This window comes from Eschscholzia californica, unplaced genomic scaffold (assembly GCF_041429995.1).
Source record: "Eschscholzia californica isolate CP2 unplaced genomic scaffold, dmEscCali1.0.p SCAF_2, whole genome shotgun sequence".
NCBI classification, from domain to species: domain Eukaryota; kingdom Viridiplantae; phylum Streptophyta; class Magnoliopsida; order Ranunculales; family Papaveraceae; genus Eschscholzia; species Eschscholzia californica.
The window spans coordinates 64,370,337-64,397,754 of record NW_028238309.1 but is presented as its reverse complement, the minus strand read 5'-3'; the positions used below and the strand labels follow the sequence as shown (position 1 = coordinate 64,397,754).

At 38.9% G+C, this 27,418-nt stretch overlaps 4 protein-coding genes and 1 pseudogene across 5 annotated transcripts in view; 4 read left to right on the top strand and 1 right to left on the bottom strand.

The window, feature by feature from the left end:
• The first annotated feature begins 220 nt into the window (after positions 1-220).
• Positions 221-2,933, top strand: LOC147560280 (indole-3-acetic acid-amido synthetase GH3.6-like). 2 transcript variants are annotated; one of them, XM_086662459.1, is made up of 3 exons: positions 221-589; positions 1,256-2,166; positions 2,259-2,933. In XM_086662459.1, the coding sequence occupies exons 1-3, from the start codon at positions 270-272 to the stop codon at positions 2,294-2,296; spliced, it is 1,269 nt and encodes a 422-aa protein (XP_086518585.1). In that variant the 5' UTR covers positions 221-269; the 3' UTR covers positions 2,297-2,933. The 2 variants fall into 2 exon arrangements, with proteins under 2 accessions (XP_086518585.1, XP_086518586.1); XM_086662460.1 differs by having other exon boundaries at positions 232-589; positions 1,256-2,170; positions 2,259-2,884.
• Positions 2,934-10,245: 7,312 nt separating this feature from the next.
• LOC147560279 (F-box protein At4g19940-like) lies at positions 10,246-12,312 on the top strand. The gene is made up of 3 exons (XM_086662454.1): positions 10,246-10,432; positions 10,587-10,628; positions 10,723-12,312. Exons 1-3 carry the CDS (start codon positions 10,406-10,408, stop codon positions 12,160-12,162), a joined length of 1,509 nt encoding a protein of 502 aa, XP_086518580.1. The 5' UTR covers positions 10,246-10,405; the 3' UTR covers positions 12,163-12,312.
• LOC147560278 (F-box protein At4g19940-like) lies at positions 12,221-14,474 on the top strand. Its single transcript, XM_086662461.1, has 3 exons — positions 12,221-12,604; positions 12,770-12,811; positions 12,905-14,474. Exon 3 carries the CDS (start codon positions 13,193-13,195, stop codon positions 14,324-14,326), a length of 1,134 nt encoding a protein of 377 aa, XP_086518587.1. The 5' UTR covers positions 12,221-12,604; positions 12,770-12,811; positions 12,905-13,192; the 3' UTR covers positions 14,327-14,474.
• Positions 14,475-23,780: 9,306 nt separating this feature from the next.
• Positions 23,781-26,052, top strand: LOC147560277 (indole-3-acetic acid-amido synthetase GH3.6 pseudogene; annotated as a pseudogene).
• The window catches only part of LOC147560267 (F-box/LRR-repeat protein At3g58900-like), a 65,473-nt gene continuing 62,425 nt past the window's right edge, over positions 24,371-27,418 (bottom strand). Inside the window, exon 7 of the transcript XR_015234792.1 lies at positions 24,371-24,661. The gene's annotated coding sequence lies outside the window, so the exon portion shown is untranslated. The remainder of the gene's footprint in view (positions 24,662-27,418) is intronic.

Here is a 27,418-nt window from a genome sequence, read left to right as displayed (position 1 = left end):
CGTTTATGTTAGATGTTGACTTTTAGTCTTCTCTAGCATTAGTCTTTTAATAATTGGATTTCAAATACTCTTGTTTAAGACAAAATATTTTAAAAATTGGATTTCAACTTCTAACTAACTCATTAGATTTAATTAAGGGCCCATTTGATATCTATCTCTTAAATAATGGAGTAATATTAAATCCTAACCCAATCTGGTGGCTTTGACTATCTTAACTCTTAAGATGATAAAACCAAGTAAAATTTGATTGAGTTGATCAGGAAGACAAGATGATGAAGAACAACAGTATAAACTTAGAGCAGAAAATAAACATAGCTGATGAGGATGAGAAAGCACTTCAATTCATTGAAGAAGTGACTACTAATGCCGATCAAGTTCAGAAACAAGTCCTCTCTGAAATCCTCACTGCTAATGCTAACGTCGAGTATTTGCAAAGATATGGACTCCATGGCCATACAGATCATGAGACCTTCAAGAAGGTGATACCACTGATCGAATATGAGGATATTCAGTCTGATATCAATCGTATAGGTAATGGTGATACTTCTCCAATCCTCTGTCAACAACCCATTTCCGAGTTCTTTCCTAGGTCAGTATCTAAATCTCTCTTTCTCTCTGATAGTGTGACGCCCCAAGCCTCTAGGGGGTTAACGATATTGTCCCCCCTTTTTGCACCACGACGCACAGGTGGTAGGAGGTTTTGTTCTTGGCGAAGACTCCACGAGTCCCCCCAAAAGGCCTCGCCACTTACCAAGCTTAAGCGTACACCTATAGCCCAGGCTCCGGACACTCTCGTGAGCGATGTGGGACTATCACAGATAGATATCTCTCTTACTTAACTAGGAGTAATGTTTGTTTTCTCTTTTCCCAAGTTTAGATCTGACTCAAATCAAACTTCAAAATGTTTATTTTTGTCTGACTCGTGATGTCAGTTGATTTGTTTGAATGACCGTCCGAAGTTGATTTTTCATTCCCTTCAATTCAATTCGTTCAAATTCAGATGAGTCAGATTTAGATGAGTCAGATCCAGACTACGAGAATCAACAAACAACCATATGTAAAAGTCTATTGCTTGAGGAGGTCTTGATATATATGCCATAATTTCAATACAAGAAAACCCAACAAATCTTATTATTCTGTTCTTTTTTTAATTAAAGCTCACATAAATCATTTTTCCTCCTTTTTTTCTTTTGTTAATTCGATAAACTAGCTAAAACGCCGCATCATTGTTATCTCTGTTATATATATATTATAGTTCAGGGACTTCAGGTGGAGAGAGTAGACTGATACCGAAAACACAAGAAGATATTGAAAAGGGAAGATCAATCTTCAAGTTCTTGATGCCCATTGTGAACCGACATGTTCCTGGTTTAGACAAAGGCAAAGTTATGCAGTTTATGTTTGTGAAACACGAATTCAAGACTCCCGGAGGAATATTAACACGTGCGGCCACTACTGTTTTTTTCAAGAGCTTAATGTCTAAGGATAGTTGTTTGTTTAATCCTAACAACCATTATACTAGTCCATATGAAACCATTGTATGCGAAGATTCTTATCAGAGCATGTACTCTCAATTGCTTTGTGGACTACTCCAAAAGAACCAAGTTCTCCGACTTGGTTGTGCATTTGCTAGTACATTTATTCAGGTGATTAGGTTCTTAGAAAATAATTGGAAACTTCTTTGCAATGACATTCGGACCGGAACAATTGACACCCAAATCACCGACCCATATGTTCGAGAATCAGTTTTGAAAATACTTGGACCCGCTCCGAAACTTGCCGATGTTATTGAGAGCGAGTGTGTTAAAGACTCATGGGAAGGTGTCATATCAAGGTTATGGCCTAATGCTAAGTATATTGATACTGTTGTGACTGGGAGTATGTCTCAGTATATTCCAATTCTTGATTATTACAGTAATGGCCTACCTATAGTCACCTTGTTGTATGCGTCGTCTGAGTGTCTCTTTGGTTTAAATCTTAACCCTTTGTGCAAACCGAATGAAATATCATACACCATGATTCCTACCATGGCCTACTTTGAGTTCTTGCCAATTGAGAGGAACAATTACCCACACGGACAGAAGCCGCAGCGCCAACAAGAATTAGTCGATCTTGTAGATGTTAAGCTAGGGCAAGAATATGAGCTTGTTATCACCACTTATGCAGGTAAGTAAATTCATAAATGCCTCACCAATCTATATTTGTTATATGCTCTATTTTGACAAAAACTTTAAGGATTGATGCTTTTTTTATGGCAGGACTTTCCGTTATAGAGTTGGAGATGTGGTACGATTAGCTGGTTTCAAAAATAAGACTCCTCAATTCAACTTTGTATGCCGAAAGAATTCAATCTTGAGCATTGATAATGAAGCAACATACGAGCAGGAAATGCAAAATGCTGTGAACGATTCAATCGATCATATTCTCAGACCTTTTGATGTAACTCTTGTGGACTATACTAATGCAGATATATCAACTACTCCAGGCCATTATGTACTCTATTGGGAGCTTCGGAGTGGCAACAGTAGTAATGCCAAAACCACAAGCATTCTTCCATCGGCGTTGGAGGAATGCTGTATTGAAATTGAACAATCCCTCAATAGTGTATGCTGTTTCTATCGTTCTTCGGGATCTATTGGGCCATTAGAGATAAAGGTAGTTGAAAGTGGAAGTTTTGACAAGCTGATGGGCTATGCTGTCAGTAGAGGCGCTTCAGCAAGCCAGTACAAGACTCCTCCGTGCCTGAAATTCGGTCCGGTTCTTGAGCTTATAAATTCTAGAGTTATTTCGAATCACTTTAGCTCAAAGAACCCAAAATTCAATCCTGGTCATAAAAATGGTATTATGTTGAAATAAACAGTAATGCTGAATTGTATATTTTATTCAATGAGGGACACCTCCTTATATAATGATAAAATGAGTACAAACCCTAATGCAATTGAGTCCAAACCCTAATAGATATGATTCAGTGTATACTGTGTTAGATAACTAATATAGGTGTGAGAGGTGGGTGCCGTTACCCCCCCTCAAGTAAGGGGCCAGTAGAGACCCGAAGCTTGTGACGTAATGTGGTGAAGCGCGGGGCAGCCAATGATTTAGTGAGGACGTCCGCCGGTTGATCTTTCGTTGGAATGTGACCAAGTAGCAAATTCTTCGCTTGAACTAGTTCACGGATGAAATGGTGGTCTAACGCCAGATGCTTGATCTTGGAGTGAAATACAGGGTTTGAGGCTAGAGAGAGAGCTGAGATGTTGTCGCACCATAATTTGGGAGGTAGTGGCAGCGGGCAGTGCAGGTCTTTGAGGATATAACAGACCCACATAGATTCAGCAGCACATTGAGCCAATGCTCGATACTCGGCTTCAGTTGAGGACCGAGAGACGGTGGGTTGTTTCTTTGCCACCCAAGAGATCGGATTACCTGCAAGGAATAGAACAAAACCTGTAGTGGAGCGACTGTCAGAGACACTACCTGCCCAGTCAGAGTCAGCAAAACCAGTGAGTGTCATAGGAGCCCCTTTAATGAACTGTGTACCAAAACCCAAGGTACCTTTGAGGTACCGGAGTATACGTCGAACAGCAGCAAGGTGAAGAGTGGTTGGTTTGTGCATGAATTGACTTACATGGCTGACTGCGAAGCTAATGTCTGGACGAGTCCAAGTCACGTAATGTAAGGCCCCAACAAGGCTGCGATACGTGGTCGGATCCGGGAGAGGATCCCCATCAATAGGAGATAGCCGAGTGCTAGGAGCTAGAGGGGTCGAGCAAGGTTTCGCCCCATCCATCTGAGCTTTCTTTAACAAGTCAACAACATATTTCGTCTGAGAGAGGAAAAGACCTTTACTAGTTCGAGAGACTTCCAATCCGAGAAAGAAGTGAAGATCGCCAAGATCTTTCATTGCAAAAACAGAACCGAGATAAGTAATTAGATCATCACAAGCTCTAGATGAGTTGCCTGTCACAAGAATATCATCGACATAAATTAATACAACCAAGAGAACTCCACCATTATAACAGATGAACAAAGAGTGATCCGAAGAAAATTTTGTAAAACCAAGGCCAAGCAACGCATTCATAAGAGCTTCATACCAGGCGCGAGGTGCTTGTTTGAGTCCATAAAGAGACTTATGAAGCTCACACACAAAGTCTGGATGTTCTGAGTCAACGAAGCCTGGGGGTTGTGTCATGTAAACAACTTCATTAAGGGTACCGTGCAAGAAGGCATTACTCACATCGAGTTGACGAATTTTCCAATCATAAGTCACAGCCAAAGTAAGAAGAACACGAATAGTAGTCGGTTTAGCAACCGGGCTGAATGTCTCGGAGAAATCAACCCCTTCTTTCTGATGGAAACCCTTGGCAACAAGGCGTGCCTTGAACCGTTCAATAGTACCATCAGATTTTTCTTTAACTTTAAACACCCACTTACATCCCACTATATTTTGTGATGGAGATGGTGGAACTAAGGTCCATGTACCTGCAGTTTGAAGAGCAGTAAATTCGGCAGCCATGGCTGCTCTCCAGTGAGGAGATTTATTAGCTTCAGTAAAACAAGAAGGAGTGGGAGGAGTGGAGGTGACAATGAATGCTGTTGGGAGAGGATGTTTGGTGGATAGAAGGGTTTTAGGTTTAAAAATGCCGGCCTTTGAACGAGTGATCATGGAGTGACAAGGTCCAGATGGAGCAATTATGTGCGAAGATTGATTTGTGGAAGAAGAACCTGAGGTAGTAGAAGGAATTGAATCTGGAATTGAATCTGGAATTGGGGAAGTGGTAGAAGATGAGTCACTAGGATGGCTAGGAGTAGGGGTAGTTAAGGGAGAGATAATAGAAGCAGGAATGGTCGTTGGGGAGAGAGCAGGGAGTGGGGAGGGATATGTATTTGTTGGAGAAAGTGGATGAGTATGAATGGATGTTGGAAGTGGGAAAGAACTTGGAGCAGTAATGTTAGGAGACATGTGGGTAGGAGGGGAAAGACTAATACCCTCATTAAGAGGAGGTGATGTGGACTTAGTAAGAGATTGGTTTTTAAAAGAAGAGGGAAATGTGAGAGGGTGAGTGGGAGCCATATGGGGTAAGGGTGATGAAAGAACATTAGCAGTAGAAGAGGCAAAAGGAAAGTGAGATTCATTAAACGTGACATGGCGTGAGGTATAGACGCGGCCTGAGAGTGGATCCAAGCATCGATAACCTTTTTGGTTAGGGCTATAACCCAAGAAGATGCATTCTCTGCTGCGAGGTGCAAGTTTAGAAGATGAATACGGGCGAAGCCACGGGTAACAAGCACAACCAAAGACCCGAAGGAAGGAGTAGTCAGGAGAGATGTTAAATAATTTTTCTAGAGGAGAGACGAAGTGAATAGATCGTGTAGGAAGACGATTAATTAAGTAGTTTGCTGTGAGAAGAGCCTCTACCCAATACGAGGAAGGGAGATGAGATTGAACGAGAAGAGTTCGAGTGATATCAAGGAGATGTCGGTGTTTTGATTCAGCAACCCCATTTTGCTCGGGGGTATGGGGGCAAGTGAGTTGATGGGTGATGCCCGATGTTTGAAGGAGGTGTTGAAGTTCCTTGTGGAGAAACTCACCACCACCATCAGTTCTAATGGTCTTGATGGTTGTGGAGAGCTTATTTTCAATCTGGGACTTAAATGAAGTAAATACATGACGAAAATCAGATTTAAGACGGAGAGGTATAACCCAACAAAATTTTGACCATTCATCGATGATGTTTACATAATATTTGAAATTACTTAAAGAAGAAATGGGAGCAGGGCCCCAAAGATCTAAATGTAAAAGTTGAAGAGGAGCAGATGCAGTCGAGTCAGAGAGTTGAAATGGGAGTTTAGTGCTTCGTCCCATTTGACAGTCACTGGAAAATAGTGGTTTCTCTGAAGATCTTGATAGATGAAGAAGAGGCTTGAGTCGAGTGAACGTTTGGAAAGAAGGGTGCCCAAGACGTTTGTGCCATAGAGTTGGAGAGGAGACAGTAGAGGCAAATGCAGAAGGTGTTGAAGAAGGAAGCCGAATTGGGTAGAGGCCATTTTCAGAGGGCCCTTGAAAAAGTGTCCGGCCCGAGGATAGGTCCTTCACATATAAGCCAAGAGGATCAAAAGTTAGAGAACACCAATTATCAGTAGTAAATCGATGAACAGAGAGTAGATTGTGAGAAGCATTAGGGACGTGAAGAATGTTTTTAAGAAGAAAAGGATGATTATTAAGAGAAATGGAGGAATTACCTGTGTTGGCAATGGACATACCTTGACCGTTCGCAGTGGAGACTGATTCAGAGCCTTGATATGAAGATGAGGAAGCAATATTCGAAAGATCCGGAGTGATGTGATTTGAGGCACCGGTATCGACATACCATGGATTGTGGCCAAGTACATTGGCTGTGGCAAGCATGGCTACAAAGTTATGAGGAGGAGCACGGCCTTGATAAGCAAAGTTCATACGATGATAACATTCAAGGGCAGAGTGCCCAACTTTATGACAGATTTGACAAACCGGACGTTCAGTGGAAAGCGGGGCAGTAGTCGGGCGAGGGAGAAGACCACCATAGGTGTTGTTGTTGTTATAATAATTTCGGGATGAACCACGACCACGAGTATTAGAATCCCGATTTCTAGATGAGAGATTGGTTCCATTGTTACGAAACTGTCGATTAAAAGTGGAAGTATGTGGAGAGGTATTGGTATTAAAAGGGGTAGCATAAAAGGCTTGAGTAGAGGAGATAAGACCAGGTTTCATTTTTTCAGCAAGGGTGATTTCTTCACTTTGAAGAAGGTTGTGTAGTTCATGAACAAATACAGGAGGGTTTCTCACCCTAATAGATGTGCTGAAGGAGTCATATTCAGAGGGTAAACCACGGAGGATGCTTACAATAATCTCACTATTAGATGCTGGGCTGCCGGCGGCAGCAAGTCCGTCAGACAATTTTTTAATTTGTGCTAGAAATTCTGGAATGGTTTGAGTACCTTTAGTACACTGTGTAAGCTTATCTTGAAGCATGATAATATGGGCTGTGGAGGCAGCAGAGAAGCATTCCTCGAGTTTGAGCCATAGTTCATGAGAAGAGCTAGGGCCGACAACATAAGGAATGACATTGTCAGAGAGGGTGGAGTTTATCCAAATAAGAAGAGTTTGGTCGTCTTCAACCCACTCAGTATATGCAGGATTAACAGAGTTGCTCAATCGTTTCTCGTCATCAAGAAATTGAAGTGGACACTGTCGAGTTCCATCAATTAAATCTTGGACTCGAAATTTCTTAAGGATTGGAAGAAAGAGGGATTTCCATGCCAAATAGCTGTCTGACTGAAGTTTGATTGGTATTATATTGCCAAGAGAGTTGATAGAGAGACTGGTAATTTTAGGAGCTTCCATTAATTGGAAGGACTAAAAGAATCAGCAAGAAAGACAAAAAAAAAAAGAGAAAAGGAGGCTGGCTCGGATACCAAAACAGTAATGCTGAATTGTATATTTTATTCAATGAGGGACACCTCCTTATATAATGATAAAATGAGTACAAACCCTAATGCAATTGAGTCCAAACCCTAATAGATATGATTCAGTGTATACTGTGTTAGATAACTAATATAGGTGTGAGAGGTGGGTGCCGTTAGAAATCTTCTTAATCGTCTACGATGTTTGGAAGAGAGTTGCTAATAACATCTTGGTTTTCCTTGATAATACAAGTTCTGTTCTAGAAACTCTATTACGTTTTTTTTTTTTCATATACTTAATAAAGATGTTATTTCATGCTTAATCGAACTACTAACACACTCATCTGTTATAATCTTATACAACACTGTTTGGTACGCAAAAATTTTTAGCTTTTGACTTCGAAGTAAAATAACTTTTTTTTTGAGACATGCATGAGTTTTACTTGACGAATTTTTTTTGTCTATCTCCGCTCCACTACCACAACTAAACTTCTACCATACCATTCTACCCTCACCACCACCACAACAAGCATTGCATCTCTCCCACCACCCTACCTCAACTACCACCACCACACCTTAACCACCACCTTCGTACCACCACCACCTTCGTACCACCACCACCACCGCCATACACCACCACACCTCGACAACAACCACCTCGTAGCTCCACCGCCACCACCATCACCGTACCTTCACCACAACCACGGTACCTTCACCACCACCACCACCACCGTACCTTCACCGCCACCACAACCATACCTTCACCACCACCACCATACCTCCATCATTACCACCTACATATTTTCCACCACCTTTACCATCATCACCATACCACCACCACTATAACTCCGTTACTATCACTCACATACCTTATCCACCACAACCACCGTATCCCAACCACCATCGTATTTTCACCATCACCACCACCACCATCACCCCCATCATACCTCCACCACCACCACCGCTACCACCATCATACCTCTCTACCGCCACCACCATCAAACCTCAACCACCACCACACCCCATAACCGTACCTTCATGGCACCACCACTACTACTAATATCACCACTACTTCGTATACAAGAGTAATCGTAGAAATCATAAATAAATTCAAATTAAAATCAAGTGTCTTTATGAAAAAGAAAAATAAAATTATCAAAAGTAAATTGAGTTACCAAACTAACTTTTTGACTTTTTTTTTTTACTTACAAGTAACATTTTTTGCCAAATATACTTTTAATTTTTTTTTTTTACTTTTTTAAAGCAAAAAAACTTCTACTAGAACCAAAAGTAGACTTTTGGTTGCCAAACGACACCTAAGTATTAGTCGTGATATTGATGACATGGTGTCTAAATAGAAAAAACAGTGATGTCTTTATAGATTTGGGGTGTGAGAAAAAGAGAGAAATGGACCATAAGAGAGACTGTAATAGAGAGAAATGGACCATAAGAGAGAGAGAGACTGAGAGAGAGAGAGAGATAGACTGTGTGAGAAAAAGATATAACATGTGGGACAAAGAGATAGACTACGTGAGAGAAATAAAGATGTAGATAGTGTGTGAGAAAGAGAGCAAGAGAGAAGACGAGGAAGAAAAAAGAAGAGAAAAATGGTGGTGATGGTGATCGGAGTTGGAGAAGAAGAAGAAATGTTTTACTTCCTTTTAAAATTTATTTTTCCGGAAAATCTTTCAAATTTTTCACCATGAAAAATATTCTTATTCTGAGAATGGTGCGAAGACCTTCCTAAGAGCATCTCCAATGCAACACTCAATCTTAGAAACTTTGAGTGCCACCTAAGATTTTTACAGTTTTTTGTTAAAACTCATCTCCAATGCAACACTCTATTTGGATCTCTAAGATGATCTGTCAAGGGTGGAATAGATATCTCAAGATGACACTCTATTTCTAGAGTGTCCTCTTGAGATATCTCTAATTGTCCAACTCATCAATATTTGATTTTCAACCAATAGAAATCGAGTCTTCTATATTTTCTAAAATAACTAATTATTTATTTACAAAAATAACTATGCCACATAAGTAAATAAGATAAGTTAAGAGTTTTACATTGGAGACAAAAAAAAATTGAGGATCTCTATTAACGCCACCCAAGAGTGAGAATCTCAAATGAAAATTGACACATAGGATAAGTAGAGATTTTTTTGAGTTTTGCATTGGAGATGCTCTAAATAGTTGGTGTCTAAAAAATAAATAAACAGTTTGGGTCCAAAAAAATAAATAAATAAAGGTGGGTGATGAGGGAAATAAAGGAATTTTCCCGGGAAAAATTTTTGGGTGGAAATAAATTTTTTTTGTTTCTTCCAAACACTTCATTTTTTTAGCTTCTTCCTCTCCCACTTCCACATGAACTCTGACAACCTCCATAAAATTTCGGCGAACTTTCAGGCAATACTTCTCTCCCCCTCTCTCACTCTCTTTCTCTTCCCCCTATGTTCTCTCTCTCTACAGATCTCGTCTGGTCGTCTGATTTCCAGATGATACTAGATCGGTTTCGTCTGGAAACTAGAAATTCGGCGAAGGAGTTCCTCCTCCTCCGCCGGAGTAAGAGAGAGAAGAGAACGAGAAGAAAGAGTGAGAGATCAAAGGGAGAGAGTGAGTGAAGAAAGAGAGACATGAGAGAGAGAGAGAATAGAGACATAATGTCGCCGACCATCGCCGGTAACTCCGTCAGGCGATACTCTGCCGGTGACCTTAAGGGTGTGTTTGGTTCTTGTTTTTTTTGGTTTCCACCTTTTTCCCCGGAAATTATTCTGATTTCCCCCCCAAAACACCGACCTAAATAAATAGTTGGGACTTGGATTTGTAAACGGCTTACTTGAATTGCCGTTAAAACAAAAGCAAAAGCAAAACCCTAGAATACTTCTCTTGCTCTTCCTTGATTAACCTTATAAATTCTACTCTATCAATTATAGGCCTCTCGGATTAGAGTGGAGAAGCAGAAACCAGGATGCAGATGTCGACACAATTGCAATTGGTATGTATATATTTCTAATACTTGTGTTTTAGGGTTTAGAAGAGGTGTGTGTTTGTATTGATTTTTTTTTTTTTCTTATTTTGTTTGCATATATGATGTATAGAAGAGGTGTGTTGCATATATTTCTTATTTTTTCTATCTTATTGTGTTTTAGGATTTATTAACAGAACATAGGAGGTCGGCCTGGAGAAAGTTGGTATGTGTATTTCTAATACTTGTGTTTTAGAAGAGTTGGTGTTTGTATTGATTTTTTTTCCTTCTTCTATCTTATTTTTTGTGTTGTTGTATAGGATGAGAATCCAACCCTAAAGAAGAGGTGGTTAAAAGCTCTTACCATACCTTTTAAAATCATCAAGGTGGGGAAGAAGAAGAAGAAGAAGAAGAAGTGGGTGGTAAATTCTCTTATTAACAACAAAACTTGCCCTAGAATACCAATACAAACTTCACGTCGTCCTTGGTTGAAAAAACATGGTGGTAGTACTAGTAGGGGGCTTATAACTAAGAATAATAATAATACTACATTCCTCCCTGAGCTTATATTAGTATTTGAGATACTAAGCAGAGTTCCGGTAGAGTCACTTATGAGGTTCAAGTCTGTATGTAAAAGTTGGTGCTCCTCAATTGAACAAGATAGGTTATTTATCAATTTACACCGTGCCCGATCCAAAAAAAACCCTCGTCTCTTTATCGTTGTTCCTAAACCGCTACTACCAAAAAATGATGATGAGTTTGCTTATCAACGAGATTTTTATTTGACAGCTGACTTAGATTGTCCAAATAGAAGAGCAACCACAACTACTGTATGTAAGACGCGTTCTTGGATTTATGATACTATTTCAAAACCTGTAAACGGTTTAATCTGTATAAGTGAGGCTCATGTCTTTTCTTCCGTTCGTATATACAATATTGGTACCCGTCAAGTAACACCGTGGATTAAATCAACATTAATGTTTGAACAAGTAAGGAAACAAAATCTTCGTCGTTATATGTATGAGACAACCTTCGAACTTGGATTTGATCCTGCTACGGATGGACACAAATTAGTTTGTCTATGCCATATAAATTTACGAGATGGATCAGAGGTTTTTAATCTCTGTGAAGTTTTGACAGTAGGCGATAATGTATGGAGAAGGATCAATGATGTCCCACCTTATAAAGTGGAAGAAAGACCTTCTGTTTATGTGAATGGTTCTATATATTGGATCTCTCAATGGGCAAATTCTATTGTGGTATTCGACGTTGGAAGTGAGAGGTTCAGAATGATCCCAATCCCTGATTTTGTCATAGATGAGCTTGATGAGTATGAGGACTATAGGCCTGATCTCTATGCTGATTTGCTACAACTGGGCAGTCGTGTCGCCATGTTAATTCGAACTAGTGATCACATTGTCAAGCTATTTGTATTTGGTGATCACAAGGATGATGACATTAATACTGATTGGAATGAAGTGATCACTATCACATTACCTTTCCGTTGGGGAGGAATTCGTCGTATTCATTTCCATACCATCGAAGGTATAGATGATCAGATAATCTTAAGAAGGTATCGACTTCTTAGTGTTCTTACCACAACAAGTGAGGAGGATGTCTCTTATTATTTCTACAATTTGAAGACGAATAGATTCAAGAAATTTGAAATTAGAGGAATCCCTTCCTCAATTCCAAATCGCGTCTTTACCAAATTGTTTTCAACGTTCGTCGAAACCCTTTCTCCTGTTAATCACAAGTAAGCTTATAAGTTGGAGTAGATAAGTTTTTATGTCATTTCAGCATTCGGTTTCATTGTACTTTTTTTTTTTTATTCTTCGACCATCTCAAACCTCTTAAACTTTTGTAGTTAATTTAAAATATCTAATAAGATTTCAATATTTAATCTCTAATTTAAGTCTAGCTAATGATATATTATTCAAGAAATTGAAGAAAACTTGCTTCCTACGAGGCGAAAAAGATCAAGAAAAAAGCCGACTTAGAGGAGAAAACTAACATGGCTGGAATCGGTACGAAACCCCTCCAGTTCATTGAAGAGGCCACTACTAATGGCCAACAAATTCAAAAGCAACAACTCACTTAAATTCTATCTGCAAATGCCAACGTCGAATATTTGCGAGACATGGACTCCACGGGTATACAGATCATGACACATTCAAAAAGCTGCTCCCAGCGATCATACTTGTGAGGATATTCAATCTGATATTCATGTTATTTTGTGTTGCATATGATGTATAGAAGAGGTGTGTGTTTGTATTGATTTTTTTTTTTCTTATTTTGTTTGCATATGATGTATAGAAGAGGTGTGTTGCATATATTTCTTATTTTTTCTATCTTATTGTGTTTTAGGATTTATTAACAGAACATAGGAGGTCGGCCTGGAGAAAGTTGGTATGTGTATTTCTAATACTTGTGTTTTAGAAGATTTGGTGTTTGTGTTGATTTTTTTTCTTCTTCTATCTTATTTTCTGTGTTGCTGTATAGGATAACAATCCAAGCCTAAAGAAGAGGTGGTTAAAATCTCTTACCATACCTTTTAAATTCATCAAGGTGGGGAAGAAGAAGAAGAAGAAGGGGCTGGTAAATTCTCTTATTAACAACAAAACTTGCCCTAGAATACCAATACAAACTTCACGTCGTCCTTGGTTGAAAAAACATGGTGGTAGTACAAGTAGGGGGCTTATAACTAAGAATAATAATAATAATAATACATTCCTCCCTGAGCTTATATTAGTATTTGAGATACTAAGCAGAGTTCCGGTAGAGTCACTTATGAGGTTCAAGTCTGTATGTAAAAGTTGGTGCTCCTCAATTGAACAAGATAGGTTATTTATCAATTTACACCGTGCTCGATCTAAAAAAAACCCTCGTCTCTTTATTGTTGTTCCTAAACCGCTAATACCAAGAAATCGTGATGAGTTTGCTTACCAACGAGATTTTTATTTGACAGCTGACTTAGATTGTCAAAGCAAAAGAGCATCCATAACTACCATATGCAAGACGCGTTCTTGGATTTATGATAATATTACGAAACCTGTAAACGGTTTATTCTGTCAGAGTGACTCTCATGTCTTTTGTTCTGTTCGTATATACAATATTGGTACCCGTCAAGTAACACCGTGGATTAAATCTACATTAATATCTGAAAAAAAAAAGAACCATGCTGTGTATGAGGCAAGCTTCCAACTTGGATTTGATCCCGCTACTGATGAACACAAATTAGTTTGTCTATGCCATAGACATTTATGGGATGAATCAGGGGGTTATAATCGTTGTGAGGTTTTGACAGTAGGGGATAATGTATGGAGAAGGATCAATGATGTCCCACCTAATGAATTTGAAGGAAGAACTTCTGTTTATGTGAATGGTTCTATATATTGGATCTGTCTAACGGCAGATATTATGGTATTTGAAGTTGGAAGTGAGAAGTTCAGAATAATCACAATCCCTGATTTTGTCATAAATGAGCTTGATGGGTATGACCACGATAGGCCTGATCTATATGCTGATTTGCTACAACTGGGCAGTCGTGTCGCCATGTTAATTCGAACGAGTGATTACATTGTCAAGCTATGGGTATTTGGTGACTACAAGGATGATGACATTAATACTGATTGGACTGAAGTGATGACTATCACATTACCTTTCCGTTGGGGAGGAAGTCGTCATATTCATTTCCATACCATCGAAGGTATAGATGATCAGATAATCTTAAGAAGGTATCGACTTTGTAATGTTGAGGACGTAACAACAGAGGAGGATGTCTCTTATTATTTCTACAATTTGAAGACGAATAGATTCAAGAAATTTGAAATTAGAGGAATCCCTTCCTCAATTCCAAATCGTGTCTTTACTAGATTGTTTGCAACGTTCGTGGAGACCCTTTCTCCTGTTAATCACAAGTAAGCTTATAAGTTGGAGTAGATAAGTTTTTATGTCATTTCAGCATTCGGTTTCATTGTACTGTTTTTTTTATTCTTAGACCATCTCAAACCTCTTAAACTTTTGTAGTTAATTAAAAATATCTAATAAGATTTCAATATTTAATCTCTAATTTAAGTCTAGCTTATAAGTGTATATAATACAAATGTATTTTGTTTATTTGTTAAAGGGTAGTTTAGTACTTTCACTTGTAATACTTTGGCTATATAATAGAAGTGTCTGCCCTTGTTTTAGGGCATCTTGACCTATTTCAACTACATGGTATCAAGAGCCACCTAAAGAATTATTCTCATTCTTCTTGTTTTCAGTGTCTTCTTCTTCCTTTCTTTCTTTTCTTTCTTTTCTTCTCTGTTTCCTCAATGGCTGACTCAAGTGAAATGCAGTCTACTCCCAACAACACTCAAAACCCACCCACTTCATTTTCTTTTCCCTCCCTAACCAACATTTCAAATCTCATTTCTATCAAGCTTGATAGAACTAACTATCTTCTCTGGCGTAGTCAAATGTTACCTATACTTCATAGTCAAGATTTATTCAAGTTTGTTAATGGAGCTTGTCCCCCACCCTCTGAGTTTCTCCCCTCTTCTACCCCTTCTTCCTCCAATCTCACTCCTAATCCTGAGTTTTGTTTTTGGTATCGTGTTGACCAAATGTTACTATCTTGGATCAATGCTACACTAACTGAGCCTGTTCTCTCTCAGGTTCTTGGCCTCACCACCTCTCAAGCTGTTTGGGAAGCTTTAGAGAGAAATTTCTCTTCTGTAAACTCAGCCAGGTTAATGAATCTCAAACTTCAGCTTCAAACCTGCAAGAAAGGCTCTCAATCAATTTCTGATTATCTTTTGCGTATTAAAAATCTTTCAGACTCTCTAGCCTCTGTTGGTCACTCTGTCTCAGACCAAGAACTAGTTCTTATTGTCTTATCAGGTTTAGGTCCTGATTTTGAATCATTTGTTACATCTGTAACAACTAGACTTACTCCTCCAACCTATGATGAGCTCTATTCTCTACTTCTCACTCAAGAGTTTCGTATTGAACTCCTTCACTCTCAATCTCCACCACCCACTGCTTTACTCACTCAGTCTCCAAGTCTACCTCGACCACCAATCAACACTTCTTCTTCTTACAGAGGACGTTCAAATAATAGAAGAGGTGGCAGAGGTACTTACAGAAATGGTGGTAGGGGTTATTCAAATAGAGGTGCTGGATCTGTTTTAGGTCCTCCTCCAGAGAGATACTCTGTTATTTGCCAATACTGTGGTCGTTCTGGTCACACTGCTCGTCATTGTTTCAATATTACTCGCCCTAATGAGATTTCTCAATCATTTGCTGCTCTTGGTCTTGATCACTTCACTCATGACCCTCACTGGTATATGGACTCGGGTGCAAACAGTCACATTGCCTCTGATGTCTCCTCTGTTATCTCTAGAACAGAAACTCAAGCTCCTGATCAGGTCATGGTTGGAAATGGACAAACTTCTGCTGTTACTGGTACTGGTAATGTGCATCTTCCTTATAATAATTTCATTCTTAAAAATGTACTTCTGGTTCCTGAATTCAAAAAAAACCTAATCTCTATTTCTCAACTTCTTCGAGATATTAACTGTGTCATTGTGTTCCATCGTTCTGGTTTCTTTGTTAAGGAACTCCCCACAGGGACGATCCTGCTCGCCGGAACGATATCTGATGGCCTGTTTCGATTATTCAACCCTCAAGTTCCTTCTTCAGTTTCAGTCTTCTTTACCCAAGTGGCGTCAAAAGGTTCTCGAACCAGTCCTGAAATATGGCACAAGAGATTAGCTCATCCACATTTTCGTAATTTTCAATTTATTTTATCTAAGTTCAACTTACCAGTATCTAAGTAATCAATCGAAATTTATGTAAAGACTGTGTTTCAGCTAAACATCATGCTTTACCTTTTAATACTGTTGTTCATCACTCTAAATCTCCATTAGAACTCATCCATGCTGACCTATGGGGTCCAGCTCCAGTTGTCTCCAACTCTGGAAATCGATATGTGTTATTATTAATCGATGATTTCACAAGATACACTTGGCTTTACTTCCTGAAAAACAAATCAGAGGTTACCAATAACTTCAAACATTTCAAAAATCAAGTTGAAAATCAATTTTCAAACAAAATCAAAACTTTTCAATCAGATGGGGGGGGGGGGGGGGGGAGAATTTGTTAATCATCAAATGTCTCAGTTATTTGCTGATTCAGGAATTATGCATCGTCGTTCTTGCCCTCATACTCCCCAACAGAATGGGGTAGCTGAACGAAAAATTAGGCATCTTGTCGAAACATCTCTGACTCTCCTTTTTCAGTCGTCGACTCCCACTACCTACTGGCCTGATGCTTTTAGTACTGCCATTTATACTCTGAATCGGCTTCCCACTACTGTTCTTCATGGCTTATCCCCTTTTCAAAAACTTTTCTCTCGGTCCCCACAGTACACTGATCTTCGTACATTTGGTTGTCGTTGTTACCCGTTGTTAGTACCATACAACACCTCTAAACTTCAACCCAAATCTCGTCCCTGCATCTTCATCGGCTACAGCTCCGATCATAATGGTTACAAATGTCTTGATCCATCATCAAATCGTGTGTATATATCTCGTCATGTGTTGTTTGACGAACTTGATTTTCCATTTCAAAAATCACAATCGTCATCCTCCTCTAACTCATCGTCTTCATCATCCAAAAATGAAGTCTCTCTCTCCTGGATTGTACCTCATTCGTTTTCTCTTTCCTCTCCATCTACTTTACCAATTCAAAACCCACCTTCTCTGCATAACCCTAGTCCAAGAAACGTTTCCAGCCATACACCTGTCCTTACGACAACTCCAGCTGGTGCTCAGGGATCCTCTTCCACTACAACTGTTCCGCTGGCTGTCTCCTCTGATCCACCTGTTCTTTTACCGCCTGCCACGTCTCAACCCTCTGCTTCACTAAACAACAGCGTGGTCCCTCACATGGGTGAGTCTTCGTTACCCACTGTTGCTAACCCACAGACGGAGGTAACCTCTCGTCATCCAATGGTAACCAGAAGCCGTGACGGCACTCGTCGCCCCAAAATTTTGTTTACCTCCTCTCATAAGTTACCCCCTTCTCTTCTCTCTCACATTACGAACCCTAATTTGATCGAACCCACCACTTACAGTCAAGCTTCTAAAGTAGAACACTGGAGAAAAGCCATGGAGGACGAAATCAATGCTCTACAAAGAAATCATACTTGGGATTTGGTTCCCTCCAATCCTAATATGAATATTATAGATTGTAAATGGATATACAGAGTGAAGCAGAAATCAGATGGATCAGTAGAACGATACAAAGCTCGTTTGGTAGCTCGAGGCTTCAATCAACAACAAGGTATTGACTATACTGAAACCTTTAGTCCTGTGGTTCGCCCCACTACAATTCGAACGGTTTTATCTCTTGCTGTGATGAATGATTGGCCGGTTCGTCAACTCGACGTGAAGAATGCCTTCTTAAATGGTGAATTGCAAGAATCGGTCTTCATGTCTCAACCAAAGGGTTTTCAGAATCCCTCTTTACCCTCTCATGTGTGTAAATTAAACAAAGCTATTTATGGTCTTAAGCAAGCTCCTCGAGCTTGGCATCAAAAGTTTTCTTCCTCTCTGGTTCGACTAGGGTTTACACAGTCAATTTCAGATCCGTCCATGTATCAACGACGAACAAAAGTGGGGTTTATTGTTATTTTATTATACGTTGATGACATTCTGATCACTGGTTCTAATGCTTCTGAGGTAACTTTGTTAATTTCCCTTTTGCATCAACAATTTCTTATAACCGATCTGGGTGATTTATCTTATTTCTTGGGCATGGAAATTACGAGAAGTGTGGATTCCATAAAAATCACACAACAAAAGTATATAGTGGATCTTCTTCATCGATTTGGTTTACTTCAATCGAAACCATCCCCATCGCCGGCCAAATCAGGAACAAAGTTATCTATTCATGATGGTGAACCCATCTCTGATCCTCAATCCTTTCGAAGCTTAGTTGGAGCACTGCAATATCTTAATCTAACTCGACCGGACATTACATATGCTGTTAATCAAGTCTCCAAGTTCATGAAATCACCAACCTCTGTTCACTTCACGGCGGCTAAACGGATTCTTCGGTTTCTAAAGGGAACAATCTCCGATGGTATTCTTCTCCGGCGGTCATCTAACTTCAATCTCACGGCCTACTCGGATGCTGACTGGGCAGGGTCCCCAGATGACAAGAGATCCACGTCAGGTCAATGTGTGCTATTAGGTCCCAATATGCTTAGTTGGACCTCCAAGACCCAACCCACGGTATCCAGGTCCTCTACCGAGGCCGAATACCGGGCCATGGCCCATACGGCTGCTGAGGTTACTTGGATTCACAATCTGTTATGTGAACTTGGTTTTCCTTTAGAGGCGCCTCCGGTGATTTTTTGTGACAATATAAGTGCTACGTACCTAGCAGTCAATCCTGTCCTTCATTCACGTACGAAACATGCAGCCATTGACTTCCATTTTGTCCGAGAACGAGTCAACAATGGTCAACTTCGTGTTCACTACATTCCTGGCGATGCAAATATGGCGGATGTCTTTACCAAAGGTCTTCCAACTCCAAGGTTCAACATGTTACGAAGCAAGCTTACACTCGATAACCGATGTTCAGCTTGAGGGGGGATATAAGTGTATATAATACAAATGTATTTTGTTTATTTGTTAAAGGGTAGTTTAGTACTTTCACTTGTAATACTTTGGCTATATAATAGAAGTGTCTGCCCTTGTTTTAGGGCATCTTGACCTATTTCAACTACATAGCTAATGATGATATTATTCAAGAAATTGAAGAAAACTTGCTTCCTACGAGGCGAAAAGATAAAGAAAAAAGCCGACTTAGAGCAGAAAACTAACATGGCTGAAATGGGTACGAAACCCCTCCAGTTCATTGAAGAGACCACTACTAATGGTCAACAAATTCAGAGCCAATGGACACAGTAGTGTACAAGAGACGGAAAATGACACAATGCAAGAATTTATCGTTACAGAGTTGGAGATGTGCTCCGGGTAGTCGGCTTCAAGAATAACACCCCTCAATTCAACTTCGTGTGCCGAAAGAATGCAATTCTAAGCATCGATGTTGAAAAGACAGACGAGTTGGATTTGCAAAATGCCGTTAACAATTCCATCAAACATATCATACCGTTCGATGTAACACTAGAGAGGACTATACTACTTAAGCAGATTCATCAACTATACCAGGCAATTACGTATTCTACTGGGAGCTTCGAAGTCGTAATACTACTAATACTAAGCTTACAAGCGTACCGTCATTGGCATTTGAGGAATGCTGTCTCACAATTGAAGAGTCCCTCAATAGTGTGTATCGTCAATGTCGTGTCGCTGGATCCATATGGCCATTAGAGATAAAGATAGTTGAAAGTGGAAGCTTTGACAAGATGATGGAGTATGTAGTTAGTAGAAATCCTACTACTGGCATGTACAAGACTCCACGACGTCTGAAATTTGGTTGCATTCTTGAGCTTCTGAACTGTAGGACTATTTCGAACCACCAGACAGGGCCCATTTCTTCTAAAGGTCTTTATCTTATGTATAGATGACATCATAAAACATAACATGAAAAGCCTTAGTTTTACTAGTAATAGTCACGGGCTTCCAAGCAATTTAAGTGGATTCAAATCCCATTGTCTTAGGCTTTGTTGGTTTCTTTCCTTTTTTTCCAATTGAGAGTTCAATTGCTAATCGAGGTTTTCTTTTTGTTTGGTTATACTTTTTCTTAATAATTTTAGTTTTGAGTGCATTTCTTTCATTTTTTGAAGTATTTTTAAAAGATAGAAATATAAGTGTTCTAAAAAAAATTTCAATACATAAATACATATGTAATAATCATGATGCAAAAGATACCATATTCAAAAAATCACTTACACTCTAAACTACATGATCCACGAGAAATTATATATTTTTTTTATCATTTTGTTTGTAAATTTTTTATTGTACAAAAGAGCTAAAATCAAATTTCGCCCAGAACCCTCAAATTGTCAGCCACGACTGTGCGAACCACTTCAGCTTTGAGTGCCCAAAATGGATTCCTGGTCATAAAATATGGTATAATAAGCAAGCTGAGTGATTGAACATTTGTTCTTGATTGTTTAAAGGGTCATCTACTTAAGAAAGTTCTAACTGTTTCATGAATAATGGAACTATGTACAACGGTGTATTTGTCTCTCTTGACGATGGAAACCACAAAAACTGTAGGGTTATTTAGTGATTAGACCCCAGTTATTTGCCTATATTAGGGATCCACCTCCAAAACGATAATGCTTTAGGGGTTACCCCCCGTTCTCTATTTTTCTGTCCCCGTTAAGTTGCGAGCGAGCTAGTCACGTGAGTTTCTTCTGACGATCTTGCCCTCCATCCAAATCAACGGTTTACACTTCTTTTTACTAGCTTTTAAGTGTGCTCAACTACCCATTTTTGGGTGAAAACGCGGGAAATTAAGAGAGAGAAGGCAGTCCGACTCGTCAAAGGTTTCGATCCTTCGAAACCCTAGTTTTTTTTTTCGGTTGCAACCAAAAAACCGGAGGAGATTCAAAGGGGTTTGCTTTCATTTTGTTTGTAGTTCGTATCCTAAACCAAAAACTCTGATTTCTCTCTCTAATGGCAAAAGAATTTTCTCGAAGTGGGCATTTGAAGGCTTCATGTGATTTCACCTCACAGATTTGGCAGCTCATCTCATGTGAAAACATGAATAATATGACATTTAGTGATGGAGCCCCACTGTAAAACTATTTAGGGAAGGACCCCCATTACAGTAAAGCTGATGAAGACCAACAATGACTTACCTGGTTCGTTTCTTCACTTTTAACACCCCCTCCCATCGATTTAGTACTGACTTTGTTGATTTGGAGTAAGAAATCGATTTAAACCCTCAACCAGAAGATCTCTTTGTAAAGAGGGTTTCATAGCACCGTTGAGAAAGAGAGGGTCAGTTCATACATATTTCCAACGGTACCTGAGGAGGGCACTCATCACGTGACTAGCACGCTCGCAACTTAACGGGTTTTTGACGGAAAAATAGAGAGGGGGGGGGGGGGGGGGGGGGGGGGGGGGGGGGGGGGAGCATTATCGTTTTGGGGGTGGACCGCTAATGTAGGTAAATTACTAGGGTCTAATCACTAAATATTTTTAAAGATTTTAAGGTATAAATAATCTCAATCTTCATAATCTGTATTAGAAGATTCTTCTAGCATAAGCCTAACAGTTTACTTTTGGTACATTACTGTATCTCATCACTAAGCAATTTGAATAGATTGCCTTATTCAATTATTTTTTTTGTTGCAAATTGTCTTATTCAATTGTAACTCTTAAAAACTTTCTTTAAGGGGTAAAGCTATGGTCCAATCAAGAATGGCTGTTTCAACAAAAAAAAAAAAAATCAAGAATGGCTGGATTGGTTAGAAATAAAAATGGTTGTTTCTATGGCCCCCTACTTTATAACCATCTTCCCACGCAACCCCTTACTTTATCAAAAATTCTAAATGATCTCCTTTTTCTGTTACCGTTAAATGTTCGTTAACTCTCTCTTTCATCTCATCACCTCTCTCTGTCGCGTCATCTCTCCCGCCACCTCATCTTCTTTGATAAGATCGTTGACCAGTCAAAATTCCTGGCGACTTTCATACTTGATTTTTTTCTCTCTCTTTCCACCTCACCTCTCTCTTCTCCGGCAAGGTCGCCAGCCGTTAACCTTCAAACATATTTATATATATATATTTCTCTCCCCTCTGGCGAACTAGACTTTCGAGGTCTGGTTCAGATCTGGTTCACTAGACCTCTGGCGAAGGAAAACTTCTTCGTCGAAGTGTTTCGAGGGATAGAGGAGAGATTTTTTTTATGTTTGAAGGTCGCCGAAGAAGAGAGATGTGAGGTGGAGAGAGAGAAAGAAAAAAAAAATTTAAATATGAAGGTTGCCGGAAATTTTGACCGGCCGAGGACCTATCAGAGAAGATGATGAGGTGGGGGATGAAGTGGAAGAGAGATGTGATGAGACGGAGGAGAGAGAGTTAACAAACATTTAACGATAACAGAAAAAAAGGGTCGTTTAGGTATTTTTAATAAAGTAGAAGACTACGCGAGAAGCTGATCATAAAGTAGGAGGCCATTTGAGAAATAACTCAAATAAAAAATCATATAGAGTTTCTCGTTTATCTATTTTAAGAGATCATTTTTTTTGTTGAAACATATTTTAAGAGATCATGTTGTAAACAATTGTTTAATGTTATAATAATAACAAATAATTACGTCACATTTTGTTTTTGACAAAGACTTTATCAATGCTGTAGTGAATGTAACGGCTGATCTTGGAATTTATGTAAATAAAAAACTTCAATGCAGATTTTGTGTTGCTCTAAGACCAACAAAGCATTTTCAATGCAAAAATCGCAATGGCTCTTCCATTTAGACACCTTTTCCATTGCATTCATACAAATTAAAAGTTATTTTTACCAGTAATTTCATATACTTAACACTAGATTCACTTTTAAGATCTTCTCTATGGTTATTAAAACAGATTTCAACTATTCTATATATTAAAACAGGTCAGCAGTTACGTGAGGTATACGTCTGACCGTTCATTTTTGTTGATGGTTTAATAGAAATCACATCCGACGACCGATATAAAATCTTCTTTTTTAATTCGAATCAAAACAAAAGGGTATTAGTGTCAATAAGTTCTAACTTCTTGAAACTATCACACACATTTTTCCTCACTAAATATAGTTTTATTCTCTCTCTCTGATCTCTTCTCTACAACTTGCTCTATTAATTTGGAATTTGATGTATGAAGATTATAAACATAATTGGGTGAAGGTACTGTTACGGCGTTAGCCAAGAGGGATCTGTCGCGTCCGTAGGAGGCGGCGGAAACCTAGTTCAGCTTAAAATTAGGTCGATATTTTGGGAAAATAAAGAAATTTTTTGGAGCACAAATTTTTGGGTGAAAACAAAAAGAATTTGTAAGCACCATGCTCCCTCATGGTTTTTTTTTTTCAGTTTCTTCCTCCCATCACCAGCTACCAATTCTCGCCACTGCCTCTGATAATCACTTCCGACCATCAGAACCATCATTTTTTCCTCTCTCTCTCTCTCTCATTGTTTGACCGTTACTTATCTGATTGTTTGTTGGTCGGAATGACATAAAGATCCACGTGCTCTATGACGCGAAAGCTTGTCAGTTAGAAAAAGTTGGAAAACCACTTTAAAATTGTAAACTCAGTCGTCCCTGTTGGTCTATAAACATAAAGCTCTCAAGTCAAACCACTTTAATATTGAATTATTCTTGATAGTTGCTTAGAAATTTGAAGAAAAAACTTGATTTCTTTGAGGAAGATAAGATGAAGAACTCAGAGGAAGAAACTATCTTAACTAAAAAGAATGAGAAAGCACTTCAATTCATTGAAGAAGTGACTACTAATGCTGATGAAGTACAGAAACAAGTTCTTTCTGAAATCTTATCTGCGAATGTCGACGTCGAATATTTGCAGAGACATGGACTTCATGGACATACAGACCTTGAGACCTTCAAGAAGGTGATCCCAGTCATCACTTATGAAGACATCAAATCTGATATCGATCGGATTGCTAATGGCGATGCTTCACCTATCCTCTGTCAAGAACCCATTTCTGAGTTCTATACAAGGTAAGGAAGACTTTAAACCCCACTTTGTCCCTCTCTAGCTGTCTCTCTATAGACCTAAATTAAGCCACCGTTAAAATGAGTTTGTGTTATATATAGTTCAGGTACTTCAGGTGGAGAGAATAAACTGATACCAAAAACAAAAGGAGATATTGAAAGGGGTTGGTCTATGTCTAGCCTCTTTATGCCTGTCATCAACCAATACTGATGTAGATTGTTGCGGAAGCGTAAAAGTAATGGAATCCACCATTGTTAATAAACTAAACTAACGAAATAAAACTGATAAAATAACGATAAACAATAAACTTGATTAATAACTTGATTAATAATATTCTCTGATCTGGTTAACAAAGACAGACTAGACTTCTCTTATATAGAGATTGTACTTTCTTAGATAGACTCAAATAAGGAAATAAGATAACTACTAATAATACTTTCCTTGATTGCTAAGACTCATAATTATGGAAACTCTAAATACTTAATTATAGAAACTACGCTAATGTAGCTTCTTGACCGTGAGGCCCACTATCACCATGGCCGTGAGGCCCAATAGAAAGATGGTCTCCATCAAATACATTCCTGGTTTAGAGAATGGCAAGTCTATGAAGTTTATGTTCACAAAACCTCAATCAAAGACTCCTGGAGGGCTAATAGCTCACTCCTCCACAACTTCTCTCTACAAGAGCTCAACGCGAAAGGAGATCATGTCGTTGTCTAATCCTTTCACTTGTCCACTTGAAACCATTCTTTGTGAAGATTCTTATCAAAGTATGTACTCTCAGTTAATTTGTGGGCTTTTCCAAAACAACCAAGTTCTTCGAGTCGGATCTCCTTTTGCTTCTACTTTTGTTCAGGTGATAAGGTTCCTAGAGAATCACTGGCCCCTTCTTTGCAATGAAATTCAAAACGGAACACTTGACAACAAAATCACCGACCCATCTGTCCGAGAATCAGTGTTGAAAATACTTGCACCCGCTCCAAAACTAGCCGATCTCATCGAGAGTGAGTGTCGTAAAGACTCATGGGAAGGTATCATATCAAGGTTATGGCCGAATACTAAGTACATTGAAGTTGTAGCAAGCGGTAGTATGTCTCAGTATATTCCAACTATTGATTATTACAGTAATGGCCTACCTATAGTCACCACATGTTACTTGTCTTCTGAGTGTTGTTTCGGTGTAAATCTCGACCCTTTATGCAAGCCAAGCGAGATAGCCTTCACCTTAATCCCAACCATGGCCTACTTTGAGTTTTTGCCGATTGAGAAGAGTAACAAGGACATTACCGGTTCGAATCTACAACAAGAATTAGTTGATCTTGTAGATGTTAAGCTAGGTCAAGAATACGAGCTTGTTATCACCACTTATGCAGGACTTTATCGTTACAGAGTTGGAGATGTGCTCCGAGTATCTGGTTTCAAGAATAACACACCTCAATTCAACTTTGTGTGCCGAAAGAATGCAATTCTAAGCATTGATGTTGAAAAAACCGACGAGTCGGATTTGCAAAATGCTGTTAACAATTCAATTAAATATCTCACACCGCTCGATATTACTCTAGAGGATTATACTACTTATGCAGACACATCAACTGTACCAGGCCATTATGTGTTCTATTGGGAGATTCGAAGTCGTAATACTACTAGTATGATGCCCATCAAAATTTCCACATTGACATTTGAGGAATGTTGTCACACAATTGAAGCGTCCCTCAATATTGTTTACCGTCATTTTCGTGGTGTTGGATCGATTGGGCCATTAGAGATAAAAGTAGTCGAAACTGGAAGTTTTAACAAGCTGATGGAGTATGCAGTCAGTAGAAGTGGCACAGCTAGCCAGTACAAAACTCCAAGATGCCTGAAATCTGGTCCCCTTATTGAGCTTCTTAACTCTGGAACTATCTCTAATCACTTTAGCTCAAAGTGCCCAGAATACCTTCCTGGTCATAAAAAGTGGAACAATCAAGACTAAACTGAAATATCGACCTAAAGCTCACTTGGAAATATCCTTATACATATAAAGGGGTTTGCTAAATCTGAACATGTGATGGTTCAAATCCGTAATTACTTTTTTGTTTTCTCTTAATTCAGATTTGAAATCTGATTCGAGGTCTAAATGACTCGAGTCAGATTTCAAACTATTTCTTTCTGTCTTACTCGATATTTAACTTGTTTGAGTGATTGTTTATTGTTGGGTCTATTTGATTCGGATAAATTCCCCAAAATTAAAATTGTTAATTTTTGTGTTTTGATATACAAGGCATTTGCAGAGAACTGCGCTTTTGTAAATATATTGTTCGAAATAAGACTGAAGCAAATAACATTAGACTAGTCAACGACAAAACAAGACAAAGTTGCTAGAATGAAAAGTCCGTCTGTCGATGTGATAGAAAAGGTAAAGTCCATTTACATGTGACTCATATGAACTAGTAACATTTTTTAAATAGACAGGTTAAGGAACCTTGAACCCAAGAATAACACAGAGCCAATGGACACAGTAGTGTACAAGAGACGGAAAATGACACTATGCAGGGCATTATCATTACTGAGTTGGAGACGTGCTCCGGGTAGCTGGCTTCAAGAATAACACCCCTCAATTCAACTTCATGTGCCGAAAGAATGCAATTCTAAGCACCGATGTTGAAAAGACAGACGAGTTGGATCTGCAAAATGCCGTTAACAATTCCATCAAACATCTCACACCGTTCGGTTTAACACTAGAGGACTATACTACTTAAGCAGATGCATCAACAATACCAGGCTATTAGGTATTCTACTGGGAGCTTTGAAGTCGTAACACTACTAATACCAAGCCTACAAGTGTACCGTCATTGGCATTTGAGGAATGCTGTCTCACAATTGAAGAGTCCTTCAATAGTGTGTATCGTCAATGTCGTGTCGCTGGATCCATAGGGAAATTATAGATAAAGATTGTTGAAAGTGGAAGCTTTGACAAGATGATGGAGTATGCAGTTAGTAGAAGTGCTACAACTAGAATGTACAAGACTCCTCTCGGTGTCTGAAATTTGGTGGCGTTCTTGAGCTTCTGAACTCTAGGACTATTTGGAACCACTTCAGCTTCGAGTGCCCAAAATGGATTCCTGGTCATAAAAAATGGTATAATGAGGAATGAACTCAAGTCGAATAGTGCACTGGCAAAATTTTATGAATATTTTGTAATTATTTATTGTACTATTCAATAGTTGTTGCAGGGTATTATCAATCGTCATTGTTATTATATATTGGCGTTAAGTCAATGGACGAAGAATTTTTTATTCAATAGTTGGGAAAACGTTTGTTAGTATTATATATTTTGTTCCTTACTATAATACGAACAA

Bases quoted from the DNA above. Each gene is read 5' to 3' on its own strand.
- LOC147560280 (XM_086662460.1), top strand. From the start codon at position 270: ATGATGAAGAACAACAGTATAAACTTAGAGCAGAAAATAAACATAGCT. The intron at 590-1,255 runs GTCAGTATCTAA...TATATATTATAG, and splicing joins ATTTCCGAGTTCTTTCCTAG to TTCAGGGACTTCAGGTGGAG. The intron at 2,171-2,258 runs GTAAATTCATAA...TTTTTATGGCAG, and splicing joins ATCACCACTTATGCAGGTAA to GACTTTCCGTTATAGAGTTG.
- LOC147560279 (XM_086662454.1), top strand. From the start codon at position 10,406: ATGCAGATGTCGACACAATTGCAATTG. The intron at 10,433-10,586 runs GTATGTATATAT...ATTGTGTTTTAG, and splicing joins TGTCGACACAATTGCAATTG to GATTTATTAACAGAACATAG. The intron at 10,629-10,722 runs GTATGTGTATTT...GTTGTTGTATAG, and splicing joins GGTCGGCCTGGAGAAAGTTG to GATGAGAATCCAACCCTAAA.
- LOC147560278 (XM_086662461.1), top strand. From the start codon at position 13,193: ATGAGGTTCAAGTCTGTATGTAAAAGTTGGTGCTCCTCAATTGAACAA.